At 39.5% G+C, this 24,750-nt stretch overlaps 1 protein-coding gene across 4 annotated transcripts in view; it reads right to left on the bottom strand.

The window, feature by feature from the left end:
* The window catches only part of Ap1s3 (adaptor related protein complex 1 subunit sigma 3), a 56,902-nt gene that overhangs the window by 13,774 nt on the left and 18,378 nt on the right, over window positions 1-24,750 (bottom strand). For 3 of the 4 annotated variants that reach the window (XM_070016033.1, XM_070016026.1, XM_070016022.1), the window contains exons 2-3: window positions 9,374-9,552; window positions 6,910-7,018 (exon numbers count right to left, since the gene is read on the bottom strand). In XM_070016033.1, the coding sequence (XP_069872134.1) occupies window positions 6,910-7,018; window positions 9,374-9,552 (288 nt within the window). Of the gene's footprint in view, window positions 1-6,909; window positions 7,019-9,373; window positions 9,553-11,634; window positions 11,654-24,750 lie in introns of those variants that run through there. The other variant, XM_070016034.1, reaches the window with a different exon arrangement.

The following is a 24,750-nucleotide window of genomic DNA, read 5'->3' as shown; positions in this document are numbered from 1 at the left end:
CTAAATAAAAACAAAGAAGAGAATGCCGAGAGGTATGTATGACAATGACTGGTAGCAGTAGCCATCACTGGAAAGTCAGTGGGTCAGGTGTGGCTCAGGTGATACTGAGGTTCAAGTCCTAGTCTCAGACAAAAATGGGAGGGACTGTCTAAGGCCAGAGTGATACAGAGTGGAAAGCTTAGGGGATGGAGAAGATTTAAAGAAAGAAGATCCTTCTTGGGCTGGAAAGGTGGCTCAGTGGTAGATCGCTTGCCTTGCATGCCTGAGGCCCTGGGTTCGATTCCTCAGCACCACGTAAGCAAAAAGAAAAAAGCCGGAAGTGGTGCTGTGGCTCAAGTGGTAGAGCGCTAGCCTTGAGCTGAAGAGCTGAGGGACAGCGCCCAGGCCCAGAGTTCAGGCCCCATGACCAGACCCAAAAAAATAAATAAATAAATAAAATTTAAAAAAAAAAAGAAAGAAGATCCTTCTTAATTAGGAAATATAAGCATCCATTTTTTTTCACATCAGATGTCAACTATATTTTAAGCCTTTCTGGGTTACAAGCAATGTGCTCAATGCTGGATTTATAGCAGTGAAAACAGAGAGACAGAGTCTCTGCATTTCTTTAGGAAAGGATGGACAATGTCTAAATAAACAAGATAATTAGATAATGTAATAAATGCTCTGGGGAAAAAATAAATGGTGGTAATGATAATGGGGCAGTGACAGCTTGTAGGTATGTGTGTGAGTCTGTGTGCCTGTGCGCAGGTGTTTACTTTCAGTTTTCTTTTGTGTGGCATGACAAGAGCATTGAATATAGCAAGGGCTCAGTTAGTTCACAGTAATTAAACGGCTAATCATGCACAATACAGTCTCCAAATCAAAGACCTAAAGTCAAGTTCTCCCATTCCACTGCAGCTGGGGACCCTCCAAGTGCACACGAACTTTGTCTCGCTGGTACTCCTCCAACAGTGACTGGAATGTTCTGTGCCAAACATATCAAATTAGAGCAAAATAGTGATGGTAGAAGAGTCAAATTCTGTCTTAAAAAACATAGTTATGAATGTGTTGGAAACATTTCATGGACTGTTTTAGCGGCCTTGTTTTAGTATCTACTTTTTATTCAAATTCAAACTGGAGTTTGAACTTCAAGGCTTTAATGCTTGCTATGCAAGTGTTGTGCAACATTTAAGCCATGCCTCTAGCTTGTTTTGCCTTGTTACCTTTGAAATAGGGTCTCATCCTTTGTCCAGGCTGAACTGTCCCTTGATCTTCCTGCTTGCATTTCCTTCCATAACTGGGATAACAGGCATACACCATTCACCTAGCTATTGATGGAGATGAGGGTCTCAATAACTTCTTGCTGGACTAGCCTTGAACCTTAATCCTCCTACAGCTTCCCACATAGCTATATTACTAGCATGAACCACCTGAGCCCAGTTCAGGAGCCGTCAATTTAACATGTACAAATTCATCTGGGAAATTGGCTTAGTGGTAGAATACCTGCCTAACATGCATGAAGCCCTATGTTTAATTCCTCAGTACCACATAAACAGAAAAAGCTGGAAGTGGTGCTGTGCCTTAAGTGGTAGAGCACTAGCCTTGAGCAAAAGAAGCTCTGGGACAGTGCCCAGGCCCTAAGTTCAAGCCCCAAGACTGGCATAAATAAATTAATTAAATGTACAAATTCTTCGACCTGACAATTCCACAAGGAATCTAATCCCATTCTATACTCAAATCAGTGCACAATAATATATACATATACATATATATATATAAAAACAAAGATTGTGGTAGTATCATTTATATGATAATTGGAAAGAACTCAAAAGTTTATCCACAAGACAGTCTTTAAAAAAAGTATGTATACCTCTCCAATGGCATGGGAACTCTGTGGAAATTAGACATTAGACAGAATGAAGTAGAATGTGAAGGTAATTTGTACAACTACTTACAGGAATTTCTAAGTGATTAGAAATGGAACACACAATTGTGGAATAATACACATATTGTCTCCCTGTTTATAAAAAAATTCTAGGTCTAGAAGGATTTGAAAAGTGTTTTACAATTTTTTAAGTAATATAACTAAGAAAAAAGAAATCACAGTAGATTAGACATCCATAGACAGAAAAGATAAGAGAAGAAAGCAGTTACCAGATGTCAGGAAAAGCAGAGGTCAGGAATTACAGCAGCGACAGCTGAGGACTCTCAGAGTTCAAGGCAGGTGTAGACCAGGAATCCAAGGCAGACAGCAGCCTATTAGGATAGACTAGCAATTACAATCCTGCCAAGTGCACCTGACCGGCAAACACTAACACAAGTTCTCTAGGAACTTCTTGTGCGCCACTCAGAGCAGCAACTGTCCCCAGGCCTGTAGAATCTTCTGGTAGCTATGAGGCCATCAATTTCCCATACCTAGTTCCAAGGGATGAGAATAAGGTAAAGTGGAACGCATCATCAGACAGACATAAAATACTCATTCAAACTTGTTGTACTAGACTCTAGAACATTAAGAGAAATTATCCCCAGTGCATTAGCATTATAGAGAATGCTATAAATGAGCAACTATTTCATATACAGTGACTCCAAAGAAATACTCTGGTTATTCTTTGAGTCTGACTTCATCTGAAACTATGAAGAATAATGTTCCAAAACCTTGGTAACATTTAAGGTTGTACTGAGTTACTCAGATATGTAAAAATTCCATCTTAAGGTTCAGTACTAGTACATTATACATATGACCTTGATGCTTGAGAATTGTATCACATATGTGTGGTTTCCTTCTCCATAAACTATGTAAACAAACACAGAAACTTTCTACTTACTTTTCCCCATGGACCTAAATTCTAATAGGTTCTGCTTGTTTGTTTTCAACTTCCTAGTCTTGTGTTTTAATATATTGGATATTGAGGTATTCTCTTGTAGTAGAGTACAGTAAGATTACTTCTGGCATTTCATCAGCCAAAGCCTCTAGAATCTTAAGAATGCTTGTCAAATTCTGTTCTAAAGTAAATACAGTTTCAAAGTTATAGACAGGAAATTATTCAGATTAACATGAAACTACATAAATATAAGAAAGCTATTTATAAAGTGAATCAGTGTAGTGCAAAATATGGCTTGTAAGTTTTGCTATTTATAAGTCATTTATAAATTCAACTATTCTCTCTACCCTCTGTGACCCTTACTGCAGTACCATGTGGTTGGAAAAGCCAACAGCTCTATTCTCATTTTGAAGTATCATTTTTCACATTTGTAAAATGGGAGTCTTATGTTTGAATAGTGAGCAAGTAGACATCAAAATTCAGCGGGATCCTCAGAACCACTCTTAGAAGAGAAACCTCCCCTATGTCAAGTTCTAAAGCTCCTGAAGATACCAACATCCATACATTCTCAGTGCATCAGTTAAAAAACAAAATAGTAATAAAAAATATCTACAGTCTGTAATGGCAAATATAACCTATGTCTAAACCCTCAGATAGACCATTACCTTCTGAGAGACCCAGAGACCTTTCTTCTCAGCCTCTATAAACTGAGGTTGATGCTACTCACTGAATATTGAGAGATTAACTAGTTAATCCTTATAAATCTCCTGGGAATTGAAAAGTGTGGAAAAATACATAAATTAGTTGCCAGGCATTTTGACTTATCTATCGTTGGAAGATGATATTTTCCCATGTTCTAAGAGAAGCTCAGCACAAAGTTTTTACTTGGTTATTATCAGGACAGAACTCAAGGAAGCCTTTGGTATTAGCACAAGAAGAAACGAAAACCAAAGAGAGGTAATATTGCTGAGACGATGTCAATAAGAATCAGTCCTGGAAGCCTTTGCTCTTCACTGTTAATTAATAAGGACTGAACACCTACTGGGCATCTAGCCTTGAAGTGCTCTTAGCTGCTCTTAGCTTAATGAAAGATTCATTGAATTTCTTAGTGAATTAAATTTTGATTCACGACAGAGCTTCAAAAGGTAGACCAGAATAGGATGGAAAATTAATGCTATAGATACTGGGATTTATTCTGAGTCTCTTCATACTTTCTCGGGACTGATCATTAGCGCAGGTCATCCAGATTCTCAAGAAATAAGGTAGTCTGGGATATCTTGGCTGAATTCTGGCTCAACATAAGGAGATCAAAATTCACTCTCAATTCGTATGGCCATAACTGGTCTACTCTAGGAAAACAGAAAAAGGCAAACCATAGTTGAGAAACGAAGAAGAGAAGGCAGGTTATGAGTAAGTTTGGGCATCAGGAGTCTCCTCCAGGCCCTTCAGAAGCCCAGGTCTGCAGTTCATTTCAAAAGAAAGAGGCACCAAAATGTCACCATTCCTTAGAATAAAAGACAGCATGAAGTTAAATGAACTCACATTTGGAAACATTCGACTTATGTACTTATTATCTTAGGGAGGCAGGAAGAGAAAGACAAGATGACATTACTGTCTTATTTCTATTTACTAACACTCAAAATTCCTGAAGCAGCAGTTTAGACCTTGCAACATCATTTATAAAGAGAAAAGATGGAAAAAGAGAAAATTCTTTTAGCGCTCCTCATTATAAAGGCTGTTGAAAACATTTGATTTTTTAAAAATACCTGATCAATACTGCAAATACTGTATATTCCATTACAGAGAACACAGGAATCTACTCTGTAATCAAAGTCTTCTAAAATCAGATGATAAGAATAAAAAGTCCTCAGTGAACAAGGTAATAGAGCAGAGAATGTCTACCAGAAGAAAATATTTCCACTGGTTTATTTTGTGAAGTCATGAATGGGATTAAATGCATCAGCAGCATTTGCTGAAATCAGGCCCTGAGCTGGTTTATAGAAATAAGCCATAAGTCATCATTGCAGAGATCAGCAACTTAGTAGTCAGAAAACTCTTGTCCTAGGTAATGATGCTATGTGCTGTTGCACACCCTGAAGCACAGGCTATGTTAGGTATATAAATGTAGGAATACAGGGGTTGAAGGAACAATCTAGGACCAATGATGGTTGAAAAATACTTTTATTATCTTTGGCAAGGAACTGCCATTCAATGACACAGTTTATGAATACAATTCATCTTCATCAGTGTCACCCCTTTCAACATTCTGGAACCAATGATTTTGAGGTGTAAATTTTACTCATGACAGAAGATGAAAAGTGACTGCAAAGAAAAGTCACATGTTAGACCTGTGCTTTGTAGGAAATATGGTAGCCACAAAACCAAGAAGAGAAGAATTGAGCAGAAAGGATCAAATGTAAAAAGTCTCAAAGAAAAGCAAAACTCAAATTCCAAGAAAACTAAACTAGTGAAAGAGATGGAATGAGGAGGATGAGCTTTAGTCTAATTTGAACAAGCAGAGGCGGATTCTAGCAAAGGGTAGAGATCCTCTTGCATGGCAGGTAGGTAAAGGTAAACCCTAACTGGTTGAAGCCAGAACCATGTGTTTTGCTTCTGAGTACATGCCCTGCATTCCATCTAAACAAGGGATCTAACTGGCAAACCCCTTAGCTTCTCAGATATGCTCTGCAATCAGTGTGTGCCAGGAAGCGAATGCATACCCTTCACATACACGCAATCTCATTGTGATGGCAGTTTAGATGCCTGGAGTTTTTTCCTTCAACCTTTAACTTCTGATGAGGACATAGTAAAGCCTTCCATTCTGCTGGTGGATGAACATTCTTGTAATATCATCGATTGCTTTTTATTTATTTATTTTTTATTTTATTTATGTATGTATGTATTTATTATGCTCTCACTAGGTACATACTGGAATATAAATTGTCATGTGAGTTCTTTCTTTGTGTGTAGAGCCATATTGTTACATAGCAGAGTATTATAAGACAATTAACATAATGAAAAAAACCAACACACATACACACACACACAAAAACAAACAAAGATCCTCCAGCATTAAAGGACCCTAGAATGTAATGAATTCCTGCTACAAGACACAACAGTTCTAAAAAGATGAGTTTGGTTCTTGGCAGTGAGAAGCTCAGTGAAAACCATCACCAAGGAAAGGAACAGCAATGGGGTAGTGAATTCCCAGAAAACAGGGATTGCAGACACACTTTGAGGATGGGAAGAAAAGATAGCATTCAGCAGACCAGAACCCAGCAGCACAAGTAAGGCCTCCAGATGTCCAGAATAAGAAGCAGCAGAGTTCAAGAGGAGGAAATTTAAGAAAGAAGAAGAAGAGGAAGAGGAAGAGGAAGAGGAAGAGGAAGAGGAAGAGGAAGAGGAAGAGGAAGAAGAAGAAGAAGAAGAAGAAGAAGAAGAAGAAGAAGAAGAAGAAGAAGAAGAAGAAGAAGAAGAAGAAGAAGAAGAAGAAGAAGAAGAAGAAGAAGAAGAAGAAGAAGAAGAAGAAGTATTGTGATGAGCAGGATTCAGTGAAGGAGACAGGATGAAACAGGAAGATTTAAGAATTGTCACTCATTGGTGCTGACTAGCAGAGAGTGGAGCTTTCTAATCTGGCAAAGTGGACAAGTTCTTCAAGATGGAGTCAGTAAGATACTGTTACTTAGGAGTAAATGACAGAAGGTAATGGAGTAACAATAGGAAGCAAAAGGCTTTGGTGCTTTTGTTTGTTTGCTTTGTTTGCTATACAGAATACCTGCAGAGAAGGCATAAGGGTCAAAACAAGAAACAGAGAGAGAGGATAAAGCTAATGAGGAATAAAGAAGACATCAAGGAATTCTTGACACTCCAACTCTGGTTATCTGTAACAAGTACTCCAACACATCTATGGTCTAACAATAAGTCTCCGAACTATAGGTAGGGAGATAAACCATGGATTATGACCCAAAGTGAGTTAAAACAATTTTGGGTACAAATGCAAGTCACATTTTAGACTTGAGAGAGAGAGAAAAAATGCAAGAGAAACAAAAGGAAGCAAGAGCTGGAAGGGAGACTATGGCCAATACTAACTGCCCAGAACCACACTTACATTTCCAAAGTACTTGTCCAGCAACTCCACATAACGATGTACAATCTCTAGTGTCAAGAGCTCATTATCTTGATTCTCTACTGCACAGCAAAAATATAAGCTAGCATACCTTGAAAAGAAAAAAAATAAAGGAAAAACAGGATGAGACACTAACAACCTAAATAAAGATGGATTTTCCCAAAGAATATTAAGTAGAGTTACTTCCTTACTGACAGAGATGTTCTCCATCCAAGAATGAAAGCATCCACGCATCACCCAAAATACTAGAGGGAATATGTAAAATATTGTGGGAGATTTACATTTCTCATCATTATATGGCTCTCCACAAAATTCTACCTTGAAGGGGTAGGATTTGGGAACAGTGTCCTTGGTCTGGGGCAACCACAGTGTCTGTTCATGCCCCTCTCCAGCTTGGAAATTGCCTTTGTAAAATCCAAATCCATACCAGGTCTCAGTGGTTCACATCTGAAATCCTAGCTACTCATGAGGCTGAGAGCTGAGACATAGTTCAAGGCCAGCCAGGGTAGGAAAGTCTATCCACCAGAAAACCAGAAGCAGAGCAGTGACTCAAGTGGTAGAGTGTCAGTCCTGAGAGGGAAAAAAAAAAGCCAAAGGACAGTGCCCAGGTCCTGAGTTCAAGCCCCAGTATTGGCATACACACACAAAAACAATACTAAACTCTTGCCCAGTCCTCCCAGGGGCCCTGCCCTTACTCTCTTACTTCATGAAGTGTTTCTGTCATTCTGTGTCTGTTTCCCAGTCTCTTATCAAGCTATGAGAATGCACCAGCAGAAGAAGCTTTGTCCACCTCCTGCTAGTAATTTATTTTATTAAGTATAAATCTTCAGAGACCCTCTCCTCTCCATCAGCTTTAAAAAAATTTCCATGTTATTTTTTTATCTTAGTCCTGAACCTATTTACATATATATGTATATATTATTTATTTATTTATTTTTGTCAGTCATGGAGCCTGAACTCTGGGTCTGGGTATTATCCCTCAGCTCTTCAGTTCAAGGCTAGTGCACTACCACTTGAACCACAGTGCCACTTCCAGTTTTTTCTGCTTATGTGGTGCTGAGAATCGAACCCAGGGTCTCATGCATGCAAGGCAAGCATTGTACCGCTGAACCACCTTCCCAGCCCCATACATTTTTGTATATACATACACATTTATATATAATCTTTAAGTAGTCATCAAGGGAGTTTCCATTTCATAAAGCAGGTTATGAATAGAATACATCTTTATCAATGTCACCCCTTTCAACATTCTCATCCATCCCTCCCCTACCAAGCTCTTCTTCATTCTTCTTTTTATTTACTTATTTTTTATTATCTTTAAGTAGTCATACAAAGAAGTTGCCATTCAACCCATCAGCTCTTATAAACACTCTCTGCCAGGCATTTCCAATGTGTGCTTTGTTCCTGAAAGCTGTGGTATGGTATCAGGTGCAGCTACATTCAGACTCTGCCCAGGGCATCAATGTCCTGGGTCTTCATTTACATCTTGGGCCTGTTTTCTCATTAATAAAGATTTCTTTCTAATATGTTCATGTCATTTTAAGCAGATGTGATTTTTAAAAAAAAGACTAGACAAGCCTGTAGTCCTAGCTATTCAGGAGGCTGAGATCTATGGATGATGGCTCAAATCCAGCCCTGGCAGGAAAATCCATGAGACGCTTATCTCCAATTAACCAGGAAAAGGCCAGAAGTGGCCAGGCACCAATGGCTCATGCTTATAATCCATGATCTGAGGATCATGGTTCAAAGTAAAAAGTCTGTAAAACTTTCATCTACAATTAACCACTGAAAAAAACCAGAAGTGAAGCTGTGGCTCAAGTGATAGAGCAAAAAAGTTCAGTTAGTGCCCAGGCCCTGAGTTCAAGCTACAGGACTGGCACACATACACAAAAGGCCTTAAGTAAAATTGTGACTCAATTGGTAGTACACCAGCCATATGCAAAGAGAAAACTAAGTGAGAGTGTTAGGCCCTGAGTTCAAACCCTAGAATTGGTATACACATACAAAAGAAAAGGAGTAATGATAGGTTTTAAAGCCAGACAGATCTGGACTTAAGCCCTAGCTCTGCTAATTACCACCACTTCAATTACTATACCTGGATACTAGTTACTTAAACTCTATGTCCTAGTTTGACTGTCTGCAAATATAACTGATAAGCCAGGAATACATGTGCTCATGAGACATGTCTTGAATATAATGGTAATAATACATACATTATTAATATATAGTTTAAGTACGTAGAATCCACCCTAACACATGAAAACCATTTCAATCAATGAGGGTTCTTTGCTTGTTAGTCTGTTAGTACAAACTTTAAGCCCTGGCTTTTAAGGATTTCAGGAAAGGATGGATTTCAGAAAATGGTTGTATTGCTGTCTAAAATGTTCAAGATGAATACAAACCAATGCGATATTGAGAAAGTCAGTTCTCATAAAGGTACTCACACCTTTTATAAACAAGTTTCAGCTCCTTCCAGTCAATGAAACTGCTTGTCCGATGACCTCGAGACAGAACAAGCTGAACAATTTCCCGGGTGATTTTTTTCCTCTCTTTGTCAGGGAGAGTGGTGTACCATTTCTGCAGCCGTAATTTCCCTTGTCGACTGAACAGCAAGATGAAATGTATCTAGAACAAAGAAAGGACAGGGAAAGCCAGAACTTGATCAATCAAGTTATTCTCTATAGACATGGAGGTTCTGTGGCAGTGTTTACAAAGAATGCAAGTCTGATCAGATGAAAAAATATTTACCAACATGAGAATCATCTCAACAGATGAAGTACATTTACTTCATCAGAGAAAACAAGTAAGTGTATGTATCACCACCTTAGCATACTCTTATTATAGGGAAAGATGACTTAATTTCTTTCAAGAGTTGAAAACCATCAAAGGGAGAAAACTGTAACAAGGCAGTCATAGTAATCCATAAAGAAAATAATGTTCCTTCACAAACAAGAAGACAATGTCAAGAAAAATGGATTTACTTTAAAAAATCATATCCAAGCTGCATATCCCAACTAAACAAACGAAATGATGATACAGAAATAAAGGGAAAAAAAAAAGAAAACAGAAATTAAGCCAAGAGAGAAAGAGTCAAAAAGGGAGAGGAGACTACCATATCTTTGTTAGCTCTTCTCCATTTTGTGGTTTGCTTGGCTGAGAGCTTTAGAATCAATCGATCATCTCAAATTACAACTGTCTTGACATCTGGTAGATTTTTAACAACTTCAATAGTTGTTGACGATGCTAGGAAGCAACCTGATTTTATTTTAAAGTAAGTTTTGAAATGTGTATTCAAAAATGCAGGTTCACATCTTTAAAATTTTTGAAAGTTTTAAGTGAGGAGAAAGTTTAAATCTGGACATTTGCTTCAAAATCTTGGAATATAGTGTTCTTATTTTCAGACACTGTTAAATGGCCCAATCTTTATTTTATGAAATATTAAATTTTCTCAACACATAGCATTAGAAGGGCAAGCTTAAAATCTCAATTTATCTTACCCAGCTTTTATTGTGAGGTTTTGTTTATTTTAGAGACAAGGTCTGTCTATAAAATGCATGCCAGGTTGGAACTAGCTATATTGCAAAAGATGTCTTTGAATTCACAATCTTTCTGTCTCTCCTCAAATGATAGGATTTCAGACATATGCCACCATACTCAGGTTGGATTTGATTTTAAAAATAAATACATTGTTTCAGTTGTGTTGAAGGGAGAACAATATGTATTATAAAACAAGATTAACTGCATTATTTTCTAAAGTTTTTAACAAACTATTCAACTTGTTATTGAAGAGGTTTAACATTGCCCAGGCCCTCATAACTTACTATAAACAAAACAGAACCTGGACATTCATTCAGAAGTTTCCCCAACTTACAGAATTTGAGGTATCCTTGATAACTAATCTTAGGTTTTAGAAAGAAACATGTTATAGCAATAATCTGAAGACCAAGATATGACAGAAGATGAGAAAGAAGCCAAGTTTAAAAGTTCTACTCATTCAGCTGCCTTTAGAAAAATCACCCTCAGTCTGGAATTTCAAACATCTGCTTAGGTCACTGCATTTTATTAAACACCACTTCCCTATTGGTAGAGGTATGAATAATTAGATAATGTAACACAGTTCCTAACTTCCTAGAATCATATTGAGATGCGTACTTGTTTCAAGAAGAGATACCACAAAAATGATTATCATTCTCAAAGTACAGAATTGAATGAGATTTTAAAAATCAGGACCTTGAGAATAAGCCCCTACAGTTTATTACTACCAACATATGATACTCTTTAACCCAAGGTCTAGTGAATGGTCAGATTTTTACCAGAGAAATGAAAGGCACACAATTGGTGTGTGTGTGTGTTTTACACATAGACAGAGATAGATAGATAGATAGATAGATAGATAGATAGATAGATAGATAGATAGATAGATAGATAGATAGATAAACAGACAGAGTTTTCTTCCCATTTGATCTAAAGCTCTTCTGTTACCATTTAAACCACTTTCTCCACCATAGAAAAAACAGAACATCCACACTACCCTTGGAATAAGATTAACTTTTCACATACATAACGATGAATTTTAAAGATTTAAGCTCCCTTTGTCCTGGAAGAAATAATCCAAGGTATATACTTTTTCCTTTTTCTCATACCTCATAATTATCACTGTTGAGAGTGCTCTGGGATTTTCCATAGGCTACATGTTACTAAAATTACCATTGATGCTCAGAATTCCACTGCGAATCTGCTGTTCAATAGCCATTTCCTCCCTAGTTCTTCTATACAGCAAAGCAGGTCAAGAACAGGAGGTCTGCCAATGTGAATGTGTACAATACCACAATGAAGAGAACAATGAAGAGAGCAACATCTCATCCTAGCAATGAGAGAGCATGATTGATCAAGACACAGTATACACATTCATAGCATCCATGTGAAATATATTAATGTGCTCTGGGTGCAAAAGAAACAAAATTAATCTAACAAATGCATTTTCTGGAAGATATAGCCTTTCAAGTTCTGCTCTGAGGGAGAGTGAGCTTGGGACCTGTCACCAGACTTAGCAGTGTAGCTTGTGCATGTATCATCACGTCCTGAAATTAATTTTATTTAATTTATCTGTTTAGTCATTCAGGGCATATTTGACTAATACATGTTAAGAGGTTAATCAAATGCCATCTTTGATTAGCATTTGTTAAGAGTAGGAAAAAAAAGTCAAGTGGAAGGTTTTCCAATATTTGCAGTAGTAACTTCAACAAGTAGGTGTCATAAAACACACTCTCTTCAATAATACTGCTGGGGTGTTCATTTTGATCAATCGAAATGAACAAAGAAAGGACAGCTCATTTCAATTTATCGAAATGAACTCAAAGAAATGGAAACAGGTTTTTCACTTTACCTATTGTGAGATTTTTTTTGTTTTGTTTTTCCCCTTTGTCTTGTAAGTAAATTTATCTGATTTGGGGAGGGCAAGGGGAAACACAGAAATGGTGGGACAAAGGGTGAACTAATTCAGCAGTAACAGTCACTAGTTACTATGTTGCAAACAACCTCTACAACTTATGGGGGAGCAGGGCTAGGAGGTAACAAAAAAAACTGGGAGAAAATGAGGGAAGAGATGACACTGTTCATAAAGGAATATTCTCATTACCTAACTTATGTAACTGCAACCCCTCTGTACATACATTATAATAAAATTAAATAATAGTAATAATGATGCTGGGGTGAAAGGAACAACAGAAAGTCTGGTAACATTCTCCCATAAAAACCAACATGATACATTGAATGGGGTTAAGGATTATATTCAGCTCAAATGCTTCACTCAGGTTAGCTCCAGAGTTCACCAAGACTTTTGATCTTCACCTCAGGAGGAAAGAGCTCTACCAGCTGCCATGAGCATGATCTACCACAGGCTGGATGATCCCTTAATCCAAAGATGCCAGATGAATTCCTTGTTCTCAGAGGGTCTACTAGAGCAATCCCTGACCACATATTTCAGAGAGACCCAAATTCTTACTTTGACCTAGAACTTGAAACAGGGTTTTCTTAATATGGACTTCTGCCCATTTTTTTTTTGGTTGGTCGTGGGGCTTGAACTCTGGGCCTGGGCGCTGTCCCTCAACTCTTCAGCTCAAGGCTAGAGCTCTACTGCTTGAGCCACAGCGCCACTTCTGTCTTAATATGGACTTCTGAAGCACATCCAGTAGGCACCAGGTGCCTTCTAAGGGAAGCACTGGGCAGACCAATACTAACTTGTCTAGTCTGTTGCTCTGAACCAGTGTTTCACGTTCCTTTATGTCAATATGTATAGTAATGCCTTTGAATAGCAACTACGGTCCTCAGTGTTTGCAAATCCACCTGCTCCTCACCAGGATCCATGATATGGACCTCCTCCCAGCTTTCAGGAAGAGAAGCATCCAAGAGTCTCTCTCTGTCCCCACCACCGGTAACATCACAAGCACCATTGTGACAAGGCAGGCTTGTTTTGGGGATCTGAGCCATGAATATACAACATAGAGAATAAAAATGGGTCTTCACTAAATCAAAAGCCTTTTCTACAGCAAAAGAACAATTACTAGAACAAAGAGGCAACCCACAAGATGGGAGCACATCTTCACTAGCTATTCAACAGATGAAGGATTCATATCCAGAAATTTCAAAGAGCTCAAGGAAATCAAACAGCAAACAAAAATAGCCTAATTAGGGCTGGGATGTTGGCTCAGTGGTAGAGCGCTTGCCTCGCATGCATGAGGTCCTGAGTTTGGTTCCTCAGCACCACATAAGCAGAAAAAAGCCAGAAGTGGCGCTGTGGCTCAAGTGGTAGGGCACTAGCCTGGAGCTGAAGAGCTGAGGGACAGCGCCCAAGCCCAGAGTTCAGCCCCCATGACCAACAACAACAACAAAAAAAAGCCTAATTAATAAATGGGCAAGTGATTTTATTTTTTTTCTTTTTTCTTGCAAGTCCTGGGACTTGAACTCGGGGCCTGGGCACTGTCCCTGAGCCTCTTTTGCTCAAGGCTAGCACTCTACCACTTGAGTCTCAGTGCCACTTCTGGCTTTTTCTGTTTATGTGGTAGTGAGGAATTGAACCCAGGGCTTCATGCATGCTAGGCAAAGCACTCTGCCACTAAGCCACCTTCCTAATCCATGGGCAAGTGATTTTAATAGGTAGTTCTCACAAGAAGAAATACAAATGACTAGCAGATACATAAGGCAATATTCAATATCCTTGATCATAAAGGAAATGAAATCAAAACCACACTGAGATTTCATCTCATCCCAGTGAGAATGGCAATCATCTAGAAAACAAATGACAACATGTGGGCCAGAAAGGGGAAATCCCTCCTACACTGCTGGCAGGGAATGTAAACTACTAAGAACACTATGGAAATCAGTGTGGAAGTTCCTAAAAAAAAAAACAAAAAAACAAAAAAAAACACCCTAGTATACATTCTTGGGCATTTATTAGAGTCTAAATCAATACACAAAAATGAAACCTGCAAACCCATGCTTACTATAGCTTTGTTCTCAGTGGCCGAGCAGTGCCCAACAACTGATGAATGAATAAATACAATGTGGTACACATATACCATGGAATATTATTCAGCCTTAAAAAATATTATATCATTTTCAGGAAAGTGAATAGAGCTGGAACTTATCACATTGAGCAAAATAAACCAAGCTCAGAAACTGAATGTGTGTGTGTGTGTAAAATATACAAGTTGACTGTAAATATGAGGTTGTTTGGGGGATGAAGGGAGAGGGAAAGAGAATTAAGAAGAGTGAATAATATTGAAATATATGATATCTAGGTATGAAACTGGCATAAGACATCTTACTGAGCTAGGTGCCAGAGGCTCATACCTGTAATCCTAGATAATCAGGAGGCTGAGATCTAAGAATCATGGTTTAAAGCCAGCCAAGAAAGTCTATGAGACTCTTATATCCAATTAATCACCATAAGAGCCAGAAATGGAGCTGTGGGTCAAATGCTAGAGTGCTAACCTTGAGCAAAAAAAAATCAGGGACATTGTCCAGGTTCTGAGTTCAAGCCCCAGGACCAGCACAAAAACAAAAATAAAAGAAGAAGAAAGTAAGAAAGCGTGCACACACACATGCACATGAGAGAGAAAGAGAGAGGGAGAGAGAGAGAGAGAGGAAGAAAGGTAGGAAGGAAGGAAGGAATGAAGGAAGGAAGGGAAGGAGGGAAGGAAGGAAGGAAGGAAGGAAGGAAGGAAGGAAGGGAGGGAAGATCTTACTAAAAATCATTAAACAACGTTAAACAATGGGCAAGGGACTGGGGAAAAGAAAGCAATAAGGAATTCATTCTGATTGAAATTCTAAAGCACATGCAGAATATCATAGCAAAACTCCTTAGTACAATCAAATTGAAGTGTCTACTTTAAAAGTGAACGATAGAGCCAGCCGGCAGTGGCTCATGCCATGTAATCCTAGCTGTTCAAGAGGCAGATCTGAGAATCACGGTTCAAAGCCAGCCCAGGCAGGAAAGTTCATGAGACTCTTATCTCCAATAAGGTACCAGAAAACTGGAAGTAGCACTGTGGTTCCATGGTAGAGTGCTAGCCTTGAGCTGAAGAGTGGAGGGACAGTGCACAGGCCCAGAGTTCATACCCCATTCACTGACAAAAAAAAAAAAAAAAGTGAATGATTGGCTGGACACAAGTGGTTCATGCCTATAACCCTAACTACTCAGGAAGCTGAGATCTGAGGATCAAAGTTCAAAACCTGCCCAGACAGGAAAGTTCTTGAGACTCTATCACCAATTGATAGAACTGTGACTTGTTTGGTAGAGTGCTAGCCTTGAGCTAAGAAAGCTCAGGGACAGCACCCAGGTCCTGAGTGCAAGGAAGGAAGGAAGGAAGGAAGGGGAGAGAGGGAGGGAGGGGGGGAGGGGGGAGGCAGGCAGGCAGGGAGGGGAGGCAAGCAGGGAGGGAGGGAGGAAGGAAGGATACTAGAGTAAAGAGTCAAACAGGGTGCATTCAAGAGAGGCTTCAGCAGAAGTGAAATGAGGATGCATATGGTCTAGGTCCATTATATTCACATATAAATTTTTTTAATCAGTCAAAATTGTTTTGAAAAGGAAAGAAGAAAGTAAAGGAGATTCACGTCACAAAGAGTCCCTTATGCAACTAATGTATGCTAACAAAAAAAAAAAAAAAGAAATCTTTAAGAAATAATACACCAAACACATTTCTGTCCTCTAAGTCGATCAGTCTGACCAGCGCCCTCCTGTGGCGGCCAGGGTAGCATGCTATGTCACTTAGACAGCACTGCTCCTTCCCATCCTTGCCGATGTCTGCAGCAACTTCTGCACACTCCCAGCCCAGATCAGCCCATCCATTCTCACCTTCCTTCCAAATGCAGATGTCAGACCCTGACATCCTAAAGACGCTTCTCAGCCTGGATGATGGCACAGCAGAGCTGAACCGCCAGAGCTGCTCAGAAACGTTCCAGGCAATCCAACATTGAATGTACAGCACCTTCAAGAACCTCAAGTCAGTTACTCCAAGTCACAACCATGACCCTCAGTCCCTACTTCCATCCTCACTCCCAAACAAGGAGGAGGGGATAACAGTCACTCGGGATTTCCACAGGTTCCACATCAGTACGTCTGTCTTCAACCTACATCATCCCCGTGCTGAGGTAACACAACACCTTCTTAGGCCCCGGCTTGCCTTTCTCACCTGCCCACTTCTTCATTCCTATGCTGCCCATTCACGTCCCATATTCTGCAGCTCCCTCCCTAAATGAAGATGCTAAATAATTCTGAGGCCTCTCTCAAACTGCAACCTTCTGGAAAAGTGACTTGGTGATAAGCTCCAAAGGACCCTGCCTTTCATTGTGTGTGTGCTGCTCTTGGGGCTTGAACTCAGGGCCTACACACTGTACTTGAGCTTCTTCAGTTCAAGACTAGCACCCTACCACCTGAGCCACAACTCTACTTCTGGCTTTTTTGGGGGGTGGGTCTGGTTGTGGGGCCTGAACAAGTATAAGCCATCAGAGCCTGGCTGTAAGTCCATTTTATAATCTATCTTTAAGATACAGATGAATAAAGCTAACTGTCATGAGCATGCCTATAATCTCAGCACTCATACAGCTGAGGCAGGAAGATCTTGAGTTCAAAATCCTGTGCTATATAGTGGAATCCTGTCTGAATTTTTTTTTAAAAAAAGCAGATAAATGTTCAGGCATTAGATGTTCATGGCAGCTCTCAATCATAACACACACACACACACACACACACACACACACACACACACACACACACACACACACACACACACACACACACACACACACACACACACACACACACACACACACACACACACACACACACACACACAAAACACAAAGGATTGTTGAGTAATGAAAATACATGTTAAATATATTTGTGCAAAGCGATAGAATTTCCAAATAAGGTTTTTTAAGTGATATTTGTTAAATGACTTCAGTGAAATAACAGTGATATACTGTTATAATCATAAAATTATGTGTCTGTGTGTAATGCTGTAGCAAAGCCATATTATATTTTCAAAGGAATTATATGAAGAATCCTGTTATACCATTGGTGGGAATATAAACACAATGAAAGGCAATATGGAGATTCTTCAAAACACTAAAAAATAAAAATACCCTATGATCCAGCCACAGCACCTTTGGGCCTTTATCAAAAAGATTAAAAATCAAGATACAATAAAGACACTTTCACACTCATGATCATTGCTGCACACTATTCATCCATTCACCCATTCACTATTCACCATTGCACAGTGCCCTGCAACAGATGGATGGATCAAGGAAATGTGGTATGTAGATATATACAGTGGAATTTTACTCAGCCATCAGGAAGAAATCTATTATGTCATTTCAAGGAAATAAGATGGCCTTTGGCAGAATGATGTTAAATGAAGCACGTCAGACTCAGAGAGACAAAGGGCACATGTTTTCTCTCCGATGTGGAAGTCAGATTAAATTATAAACACATATGAGAATATATACAGGTCCATATAGATACATATACAAACAAACTGACTGAAGTAAGGTATGCTCGGGTCGGGGAGACCAACAGTGTAACTCCTCTGAACAACTACATTACATTTGAACAAAATGAATACTAGAAAGCTGAAACAGGTTTTGGGAGTGGGGCAGACAAATGGAGAGAGGAGGAATGGGTGAAAACAGTCATAATATTCAATGTAGGTATGTAAACATGGAACCAAGGAACTGGAGGAGATGGGTGCACTTGGAACAGATGGAAGAGAATGATGAGGGGACACCGATCAAGGTCCAGGGGGTCAAGAGGAAGGGGTAGATGAATGAAGAAGAGAGGAGGAAGAAGATGCACACAAGAATCCAATGCATATCCTACCAAAAGACGGTGAGGGAAGGACTGCGTATGGGAGGGATTGGGATGACACTGAAAAAGATGCATTGTATTCAAAAGCTGCTTTGTTAAGTGGCAACTCCTGTGTACAACTACTTATAAAGCGAATGAGAAGATGCAACTGTATTCAAACCAGAAATGCTGAATCGAAACCCTTTTGTACAACTAAAAGATAATTTTTAAAAAGAAATTATATGAAAGAGATGTACTAAAATTTTAAGGGGTTTTCTTGGAATAGTTGAATTATAAATGATATTTTCTTCTTTGTCACTAGATTTCCCAAAATTCATACACATAATCCTGTAGATTAGAAAACTGTGAAATGGAAAGGACTTTAACAGGTTTAATAAAAAAAAAAAAAAAAGGAATCGTTCAGCATTCTATCTGAAAGCACAATACTAAGTAAATGCCAAGTTTCTTCCTTTCAACATATTAAACTTTACCTGAAAGAGATGCCACAGGATTGAGAATCTGAAGTAAGGGGAAAATAATAAGACTGTGGAGAGGAGGGGTGAGGAGGGAGGGTGAATAGGCAGAGTACTAAGGATTGTTAACACAAATCATCTGTGACCTCCCCCCCATAATGGGAGATGCATACCAAATATATTTGTCCAAACTGATACAATGTCCAATACAAACACAATGTCCAATCCAAAAAAAAATGAATGTTAATGTAAACTGTGGGCTTTGGGTAACAAAAATTAATGACTGAAGGCTCTTTGGTTATAACGGACTCACTCTCCAGTACAGGCCACTGATGATAAGGGAAGCTATGTGTGGAGGTTCGGAAAGGGTATATGGGTATATGGCTATATGGGCTGTCTCTACACCTTTTGCTCTATTTTGTTGTGAAACTAAAGCTGCTTTAAAAATACAGATTGGCAGGCATCTGGGGAAGGAAAGAACACCTATTAAACTGTTGATGGGAAAGTTTAACTGGTGCAACCACTAAGGATCCAGTTAGCTTGAAGGGCTGGGGGGGGGGGAGAGGGGGAGTAAGGTGAGAAGGGGGAGAATGATGGAAGGAATGAGTTTATCAGGATGTCTTATACTCATAATGGCTGAATTATAACCCCTTTGGACACAACTATTCAAAGGACAAAAAGAATGATAAAGCAAAATCTCTCTCTCTCTCTCTCTCTCACACACACACACACACACACACACACACACACACACACACACACACACACACACACACACACACACACACACACACACACACACACACACACACACACACACACACACACACACACACACACACACACACACACACACACACACACACACACATAAAAAATATAGAATGGGTAACCAGACAAAAACAAAATGTCTTCTAGCCATACAAATAAGATGCCAGCAGGGTATACACAAGGACAAAGAGAGCTAGTAAGGCAGATACAGAAATTGTCATCCCAACCTCTTTAGCATGAGAAACCTCCACCAATTGTTTCTAATTTCAAGGCAATGTTATTTGATTTTGCCAAAGAAATAAAGGAAGTAGGGATATGAACTTACTTTAAAAATTTCCCATATTAACGAGAGCACTGTGTTTCCAACAACAGGCTGCAATCCTATGGGTTGTAAAACACAGTCCCAATCAATCAACATATATATAGAAAGAGCAGAACAGAATGTCACACTTCAGGGCAATTATTCCCACTAACAGTAAATATTTTCTTCAGATACTTCTAGTCAGGGGCCTACACTTGCCCAAGGTGGTAGTATAAAATGAATTTCTAGTAGGGGCTGTGGTTAAAGGAAGAAAGAATAGGAGAAAGATGCAAGGGCAAAACCCAGCATGAGGTCATTTGCACAGAGATGCAAAAGCAAAACCAATGTATAAACAGAAGGCTAGTCAGTAAGGAAATGCTAACCAAAAGGCAAACTTTTATGCAGTGTTAATCTTTAACTCTCAGAGAATGTGGGTACCAGGAAGAAAACTTGTATATATTTTTTTCTAAGTATAGAAAGGAATTACTTGGGTGGGACACAGGATGGGTAAAACCACTGCATTTTAAACAGTCAGAAGCTGACCTTCAAGAAGGTCAATAAGAGACCAAATAGCTAAGTCTCTCCTTACAAAGCATAGAGAAGTATAGTCTTTGAAGCAAGAGTTAACTCAAATTTCTTTTACTTAATGATGATCAATAACATGCATAAAATGGAGGAAAATAGCTGCTTCAGTCATGAAGTTAGCCTGAAAAGCCTCCCCTTGCTCAGTACTCTTCCATCATTTCAAGATTCACCACAGATAATCTCAAGGCTCACAACCATGCCAGGTCATCATATTTCAGACAGACCTGAAGATCATTTATTCATCTAACAAATGGTAATTAGTATACTATGAAACATACAAATTTAACATTTGGACCTCCACTTAGAATTGTGGTAGAAAAAAAAAATCAAAAGAAATTTCAAGGCAGATATACTGAATGTATCTTTTATCTCTTCCCTCACCCTCCCCAAAAATAATGCCACTAAGTGACAAGAGCAGACTTTTCTAAACTGTATTAAGCACCCAAAACCAAAACATTTGGAGGGGAGCTAAAAGCAGGAGGCTCTAACTGGTCACTGGAAAGGAGAAATGTGATGGCTGATTTAGTACACTAATAAAAGCTGAAGCTTGAAAATTACAATGCTTGCACCTGTAATTCCACTTACTCAAAAGACAGAAGCCGGAGGATCTTGAGTTTGTGGGCAACCTGGGTAAAAATTGGTAAAACTATCTCAAAAACAAAATACAAACACAAGTAGGGGTGTGGCTTAAGTAGCAGAATGCTTGTCTACCATGTGTGAGATCCTGGGATCCATCTCTGGTAATCTTAGAGAGAGAGAAAGAGATGTGAGAGAGGGGGGGAGAAGGAGGTGGTGGAGGAAGAAGGGGAAGAGAAGATGATGAAGAGAAGAAGAGGAGGAGGAAAGAAGAGAGAATGAAACCCAAAATGACAAAATAGAAAATGATCCATGTCCAGAGGCATGAGTCTTCACCAGACCTCCTGGCATGTTCTCCTGACTGGTTTAACAATTCTCTGGCTTGAAGAGCTTAATGGTATCTGCAAACTCAAAGGGATAACAATTGTCTTCAAATTATTTTTCTAACCAGTCATGAAGCTGTTTCGCAGGACTGGTCTGAGCAGTCATGCCTCCAGGAGTACACAGTTTCTATCTGCAGGCAACAAGGACCCTGCCTCTACACCCACTGAGAACCACAGGCCTGCTGCCTCTCACGTATTGTCTTTCACTCTGCATCTCCAACACAGCCATGCTTGCAAGTGGAAGGAGGGTCATCTACTCCACCAACATGCTACACTCATCTCCTCTAAAAGCTCCAGCCACATACAGTTCCCTCTTCACAAGCCATGCTGCCTTCTCCCAAGACACATCATGTGTATAAAGCCTTACATTACTAGACATTTTACCCAGCATACTCTGGGTGAAATCAGGCTGAGCAGACTGAAGATATTTCCAGGTGCCATTTATGCATGCTCTTTGGATGTCTGCTGACAATCTACCTGTTCTGAGGAATTTTTGAAACAAATTTGTTACATGGAACAAATTAATATCAATATTAATATTAATATTTTATATGCCATTGGGCAAAATGATATAACAAAACCACTTTTTTCTAGTTTGTTCCAAGACATGCAGTACATTTGTCAATCAGTTCATCTAGATCTGGCCCAGAACGTGCTGTGAACTTATCGAAGGACCAATCTATTTGGCTTGGGGCATCCTAGGCACTTACTAACAGGCCATGCCACACTTTTGGCCAAGGGCAGCACAGGGCCTTGGAGTAACTGGGTTGGTCAGTGGGAAGCTTTGAGAATCACAGCTTGAGAACTGGCCAATGAATTCTGCTTCTGTTGGAGGAAATGGGCTAAGTAAATGTGGATGTTATCTCATCTTTCTAGTCCTCTGCCTCTTCATCTATATAATCAGTAATGTGACTCTCTTATTGCTGAGTTGGGCACACAGTTAGCAGTTTGGTATCACTAGCAAATCAGCCCCTTCTTCCCTCCCTTTTGTTTTCATTGAGGAAAGGAAGAGCCTTCTCTGTCCCTTTTGGAATGATGACATTACTCACCCCTCTTTTTTCTTTTCAAAAACAGATTTCCCCCTTTTCGTGGGTATTCAGCAAAGCATCCCGCTGTTCTTTGTTTATTAACAAACTATTCAATTGCTAGCTGACTTGCTACCTTGTCTTCTCAATCACTCAGTCTCCTTAACCACCTGTCCAATGCTTAAATAATGTTTACCCCAGAAACTGCTCAGACCTGCAGATGAGTCATTTTGTTTCCTTTCTTTCTTCTGCCTGTTAACTACTAGTCTTCTAATCATGTGTTTATTCATTCTCTCCATAGTCTCTGTAAGGTAGAGTCCATTTATAATTTCTCCCTCCATTTGGATGTACTTCCAAGATGTTTTCTATTCATTAACAGAAGCTGGTTTGGGGGATTGTGGTTTTCTTTTAGGGTTTAGTCACCTTCCCTGTTAACTTTTTACTGGAATCGCCTCACTCTTTTATGGCAAACCAAGTGCCCTTTCCTACAAAACAGCTTGAATAGTGGGAGGCAGACAGGTGAGGGATTGAACAAAGTGTCATGTCAGCCCCCCTGCCCAGACCTCAGATCAAGTTCCATGAACTAGAAGAGCGGGTCATGTGTCCAAATACCTTCCATGGGCTGGGCAGGGCAGGTTCCTTATTAAATGTGAGTAAAGGTTCAGTGTAATAAAATAAAGGATGGAAGATAAAATAGTCAACTCAAAATTACAAGTTCCAGTGAAGGCAACAGTGGAAAGTCAGCCACAGTGTTACCAAGGGAGCAGGAGTGAGGTGGGGACTCAGTTGCTTTTGCCAAGCCTTCAAGAACTCTGGAATCTGACTGGTTATGGGAAACACTGGGAATGTTTTAATGTTGGCCATTAATATGGCTGCTGAGTTAACTGATGGCTAAATATTCTTTCTGCCCCAACATTCTATCACTTTATTACTAGTAAAGATTTCTTTTGGCTACTTTTGTTTGAGGAAGAGTCTTCTGGTCTCGAAACCTTTCCTCCTCATCTCAAACCAAGATTACCATCAAATCTAGTCTGAGATCAAGTTCTCTCAGTGTTTTTTCACTGATTTTATATGGTTCTTTTACTTCCTCAAGAATGCTAGCCTAAATTTCTGTTACCATGTAAAGGAAAAGAAAATCTATACATTTAATTAAATCTACAGAACCTCAGAATTTCATCTTTGTCTTATTAAAAACAACCTGTATCATGAAATAAAATGTGGAGAGATTACCACATTGGCTGATGTATTTCAAGTTTTCTCCCAGTCCTGGTACACCATCTGGTGGCAGAACTATCTACTTGTAGCATCAGGAATTCTCTGAGAAGCAGGTGAAATAAGTAACTTTCAGAGCTCAGCTGAAATCAAATAGAGAAATAGTAAGAGGACACAAAAAATAGAATGAATGGCCCAAAGAACACATGCCACCTCAGAGCAATCTGCAACTTAAAAGTCTGACTGTTCAGAATTAGCTAGTAGCCATATACAAAACTTTAAAACCCCTTTTGTCAGGAAAATTCCTTGACAAAAGACAAAAGTATTATCCTTATGTCCATATTACATAATAACATTTCCTGAAGAAAAAAAAGACAAGGAAGGAAGGAAAGAAGGAAGGAAGGAAGGAAGGAAGGAAGGAAGGAAGGAAGGAAGGAAGGAAGGAAGGAAGGAAGGAAGGAGGGAGGGAAGAAAGGAGGGAAGTTGGGAGGGAAGGAAGAAAGGAAGGAAGGAAGGAAGGAAGGAAGGAAGGAAGGAAGGAAGGAGGGGCGGAGGGAAGGAGACAGGGAGGGAGAGAAGGAAGGAAGGAAGAAAAGGAAGGAAGGAAGGAAGGAGGGAAGGAAGACAGGCAGGCAGGCAGGCAGGCAGGCAGGCAGGCAGGCAGGCAGGCAGGCATACCAGCTTTCTCACCACATATATTCATGTGTTAAAGTCCTAAGCCCCAGAATATCAAATTTTGACCTTTGGAAACAGAGTCACTACAGAAAAATCAGTTACAATGAGATCAACTGAGCTAATCCAATGACTGGTGTGCTCTTAAAAATAGAAAATTCAAAACCAGACACACACCCCACAATGCCATATAAAATGAAGGCAGAAATTGGGGTGGAACAGGGGGCAAAGTGCACCAAAGTTGCCAGCCAACTTTTACAACTTAGGACACCTTGATCTTGGGCTTCTACCTAGAGAGCTGAGAGCAGCCTTGTTATTATCACCTGGTTCATGGCCTTTTGTTAGAACAACCTACAACTTGCCTTGAAGTGTACATATTTCTTTTCAGTCTTAAAAACCGTCTTCAGCTGGACCCTGATGGCTTATGTCTCTAATCCCAGTTACTCAAGATGACTGTGGTTTGAAGCCAGTCAGGACA

The sequence above is a fragment of the Dipodomys merriami genome, unplaced genomic scaffold, assembly GCF_024711535.1.
Source record: "Dipodomys merriami isolate MVZ:Mamm:240054 unplaced genomic scaffold, mDipMer1.0.p SCAF_1, whole genome shotgun sequence".
NCBI classification, from domain to species: domain Eukaryota; kingdom Metazoa; phylum Chordata; class Mammalia; order Rodentia; family Heteromyidae; genus Dipodomys; species Dipodomys merriami.
The sequence above is the reverse complement of the archived record's forward strand: the minus strand, read 5'-3'. Positions and strand labels throughout refer to the sequence as shown.